This window comes from Acanthamoeba castellanii, assembly GCF_000313135.1.
Source record: "Acanthamoeba castellanii str. Neff unplaced genomic scaffold scf7180000084560, whole genome shotgun sequence".
NCBI lineage: Eukaryota > Discosea > Longamoebia > Acanthamoebidae > Acanthamoeba > Acanthamoeba castellanii.
The window spans coordinates 28220-29256 of NW_004457382.1; the positions used below are offsets into that span (position 1 = coordinate 28220).

Consider the following 1037-nt stretch of genomic DNA (forward strand, 5'->3'; position numbering starts at 1 on the left):
AGTTGGTGACGATGCCGTGCTCGATGGGGTACTTGAGGGTGACGGATACCCACGCTTGGACTGGGCCTCGTCACCGACGTACGAGTCCTTCTGGCCCATGCCGACCATCACGCCGGTGTGGCGCGGGCGACCGACGATCGAGGGGAACACAGCGCGGGGGGCGTCATCACCGGCGAAGCCAGCCTTGCACATGCCCGAACCGTTGTCGATGACCAGAGCCTGAACCTCGTCTCCCATTGTTGATGTGATGTAGTTGGTGGTGGTAGTGTTGTAGAGTTGTAGTAAACTGAAGAATACAGTGATGGTGGTGTTGGGTTTTATGTGGGGCGGTGGTGCCAACGCGGTTGCTCTTGTCGCCTGGCACTTTGGGTGGCGCTTCTACTGCGCGCTCTTGTTGAGCCAATGGAATCTTCGAGCTAGCGCGTCGCTCGCGCTACCGCGGTTTTCAACTCTAGAGCCCGTTGCATCACCAATCGCCTGCTGGAGATAACTCGTCCTTGGCCTCTACGGCGTTGCTGGCGTTGTCTCAAGTTCGTGAAAGAGCAACAGCAAGACAAGAAAAAAAGAGAAATGCGCGGGCGATGAAGGGTTGTGAAGGTGTGGTGGGTTTAGCTTGTCCAAGGCGTGAGTAATAATAAGACAATGTTGATCCCGCTTTAAAATGCAAGTTACACCTTCACAACCCTCTTCGTCTTCATCTCCTCTCCTTTCTCTTACAATCACACCACACCGGTCGCCCACACACCACAAACATCATCGCCGAGTGCAGAACCTTCTTCTCGCGTCACTACTACTACTTGAACTTGACGATGATGACGGAGATGTTGTCCTGGCTGCCGAAGAGGTACGCGTAGTCCCGCAGCTTCATGCTGGCCTTGAGGATGTCGTCGCTCTCGCTCGCCACGATACGGCACGCCGCCTCATCCGAAATTACATCCCACACGCCGTCACACGCCTGCATTGGGAAACGCCGTGTGCGGTGAGACCCTGTTTGTTGTGGATGGGAGAAGAGGGTGTTGGGGGGGGGGCGAGTTACC

General features: G+C 55.9%; 2 protein-coding genes across 2 annotated transcripts in view; both read right to left on the reverse strand.

Moving 5' to 3' along the window:
* ACA1_328780 (Actin subfamily protein) overlaps window positions 1-237 on the reverse strand; it is a gene marked incomplete at both ends in the record, with an annotated part of 1033 nt that extends 796 nt beyond the window's left edge. Inside the window, 2 exons of the mRNA XM_004337318.1 lie at window positions 33-60; window positions 83-237. Of these exons, the coding sequence (XP_004337366.1) occupies window positions 33-60; window positions 83-237 (183 nt within the window). The remainder of the gene's footprint in view (window positions 1-32; window positions 61-82) is intronic.
* Window positions 238-793: 556 nt separating this feature from the next.
* Window positions 794-1037, reverse strand: part of ACA1_328790 (Aryl-alcohol dehydrogenase (NADP+), putative) — a gene marked incomplete at both ends in the record, with an annotated part of 1154 nt that continues 910 nt past the window's right edge. The window contains one exon of the mRNA XM_004337319.1: window positions 794-955. Within this exon, the coding sequence (XP_004337367.1) occupies window positions 794-955 (162 nt within the window). The remainder of the gene's footprint in view (window positions 956-1037) is intronic.